Source organism: Nerophis lumbriciformis, linkage group LG11 (assembly GCF_033978685.3).
Source record: "Nerophis lumbriciformis linkage group LG11, RoL_Nlum_v2.1, whole genome shotgun sequence".
NCBI lineage: Eukaryota > Metazoa > Chordata > Actinopteri > Syngnathiformes > Syngnathidae > Nerophis > Nerophis lumbriciformis.
Genome location: NC_084558.2, coordinates 3750483 through 3752787, shown reverse-complemented (window position 1 = coordinate 3752787; position 2305 = coordinate 3750483). Strand labels below are relative to the sequence as shown.

At 56.1% G+C, this 2305-nt stretch overlaps 1 protein-coding gene across 1 annotated transcript; it reads left to right on the top strand.

The window, feature by feature from the left end:
• The first annotated feature begins 343 nt into the window (after positions 1-343).
• Positions 344-1877, top strand: LOC140679132 (uncharacterized). Its single transcript, XM_072914045.1, has 3 exons — positions 344-998; positions 1074-1344; positions 1856-1877. The coding sequence occupies exons 1-3, from the start codon at positions 344-346 to the stop codon at positions 1875-1877; spliced, it is 948 nt and encodes a 315-aa protein (XP_072770146.1).
• Positions 1878-2305: the final 428 nt, after the last annotated feature.

Here is a 2305-nt window from a genome sequence, read left to right as displayed (position 1 = left end):
GCCTCCCAGACATTATTCTCAGGACTATTTTTTACCTGAACATTGGCCTCAAAGACGTCCCCGCAATCCTCCCCGTCCCAAGAAGACACGCAAGAAGCGTCAGGACGCTTCTCGGAGGACTGCACCCCCTGACAACTCCACAACGTCCATGGAGGGGAATTTAAAAGCTCAGTGTTTTTATAATATCATTAAAATAACACACCACCTGAATAATGTGACAAAAGACACTCACCCCCAGTCCATAATAAAAATGGAAGAGACGCTTGCCACCATGATCAAACCAGCGGTCTCTAACCCTGACATTGAGGCGCTTATCAGGTGCAATGCCAAGACTTGGGCAATAATGACTGTTGATGTTTTAAGAGACCATTATAAAAAGACTCTACAAGTAGAATTGGACAAGATAACCAGTTTTATTGATGAGGTCTGGAGACCCGCTTTTCAGCTGGCCTCTACATGGGCCAAGAAACACCTGGGACGCAGACTGATGGGGGACACCCTCGGGAAGGCCGAGGCTCTGATCGTCGCGGCCTTCGCCGACCCCCCTGTCAACGCTGAGGTGGTACGCCCGGCCCAGTCCTTGCCGGTCCAGACCGCCACCCGGGTATCGGTGGGCACCCATACTGACCCTACGGGCCCTGACGGGGCTCCTGGGGTGGTACGGGCTAGCAGCCCTCCGGCTCGGGTCGTCGCCCGGGTCTCGGTGGCTACCAGCACCGACGCCGTGGCTCCAGATTGGTCTCCTGAGGTGGATCGGGAAGCAATCCCTCCAGCACGGGTTGCCCCGATCTTCCTTCCTCGTCGACCGGAACCACCCAAGGAGCAGAGGGTGACACAGCCCCGGGCCACGGACAGCGGGCCTGCCCAGGACACCCTCGGCGAGGCTCCGCCCACCCAGCTTATTCCTGCATGTCGCAGGAGGCTTCCTCTGGGATCACCTGCAAGACAAGACACACAGGAGACCCCCACTCAGACCGAGGACGACGATGACTCACCACGTGGGTCCACAAGCTCCGGGGCGGATCAAACCCAGGACACCCCCACCCATACAGAGGACGACGATGACTCACCAGGGGGGCCCACGGCCTCCTCGCCTCTCCTGATCGACCTTCGGGATGAGGAACAGGAGCGGGGGCTTTCTTCGGTGATGTCCCCTCGTTACTCTTCCGCGACCCCCGACTGGTCCCCTCTCCAGCCTGAGACGGCAGAGGAGACGGCACCACAGGGTGAATTTTCACCACGGGGGCCCACACTTTCCGGGGCTCCTATGGTGGACTATGAGGACTCACCCTTGCAGCGGACGCCTCCTCGGGAGACGCCCCCTCAGGAGATGCTTCCTCAGGAGTCCCCCGATTGGGCACATCTGTTCCCTGGGGCACTAAAAAGGAAGCCACACAAGAGGCCTTCAGTCCCAGACACTCCACAACACCTGTCTATTCCAGAATGTGTCGAGTTGGTAGAGGATATGACTTGTGCCTCCCCCCGTAGACCCACTAGACACATGGTCTCGAGTAGGAGGATGATGGATTGGAAGTTGTCGGCCAACAAGAAATTCTTGGTGATCGGCGACTCCAATCTGTCCCATCTACCACCCTTTTACGTCGACGACCTTCAGATCGACAGTTACCCGGGCGCTAGTTTTAGACACGCGGAGGCCATCCTACGCAAGACTATAATTGCTGCACCGGTTGAAGTGTTGGTTCTAGCATTTGGGATCAACCATCGTGAGCAGAAAGTTAAGGAGACCGCTATTAAGCAGCTCCAAGGGGCACTCAGGATGGGCGCGGCCACCTTCCCACGGGCCCGAGTGCTAATCCCCCTGATTAATTATTCGGCTTCTTTGCCCGTTGAGCAGAAAAATAATCTCGGGCTGCTGAATGGTTTCATCAGGAACAATTATGCTCACATCCCGGCCCTCGACAGCCGGGACTTTGAGACCCAACCCGACCTGGTCCACTGGACGCGGGACACGGCCAAGTTGATGCTCAAGCACTGGCTTGACTTTTTAAACTTGGCATCCCCATAATCCCGATCGCTCGGGGGGGTAATAAGAACGTGATAAATTTGGCCCATAATTTCACGCCAACCCCCTTACAAATCTCCCTCCTTAACAAGGGCCTCAACTTCATTCCCTCCACTAATCTCAGTAGCGACTGGCATCATCAACTTCAATTTGATCTCCAGCGCTACCACAGACGTGTTAAACTTGAGGTGTACTATGAGAAACAAGATTCTCTCGGACCCACACCGTTCACAGCCCGTTCCGGCTGGGAGCCCTCACCTGGACTTATGCCTCCGGAATTCC

What these genes read in the sequence shown, in the direction of transcription:
- LOC140679132 (XM_072914045.1), top strand. Translation starts at nt 344, where the DNA reads ATGACTGTTGATGTTTTAAGAGACCATTATAAAAAGACTCTACAAGTA. An exon ending in GGACGACGATGACTCACCAC is followed by an intron (nt 999 to 1,073) that starts GTGGGTCCACAA and finishes ATGACTCACCAG; the next exon opens with GGGGGCCCACGGCCTCCTCG. An exon ending in CAGGAGATGCTTCCTCAGGA is followed by an intron (nt 1,345 to 1,855) that starts GTCCCCCGATTG and finishes CCCGTTGAGCAG; the next exon opens with AAAAATAATCTCGGGCTGCT.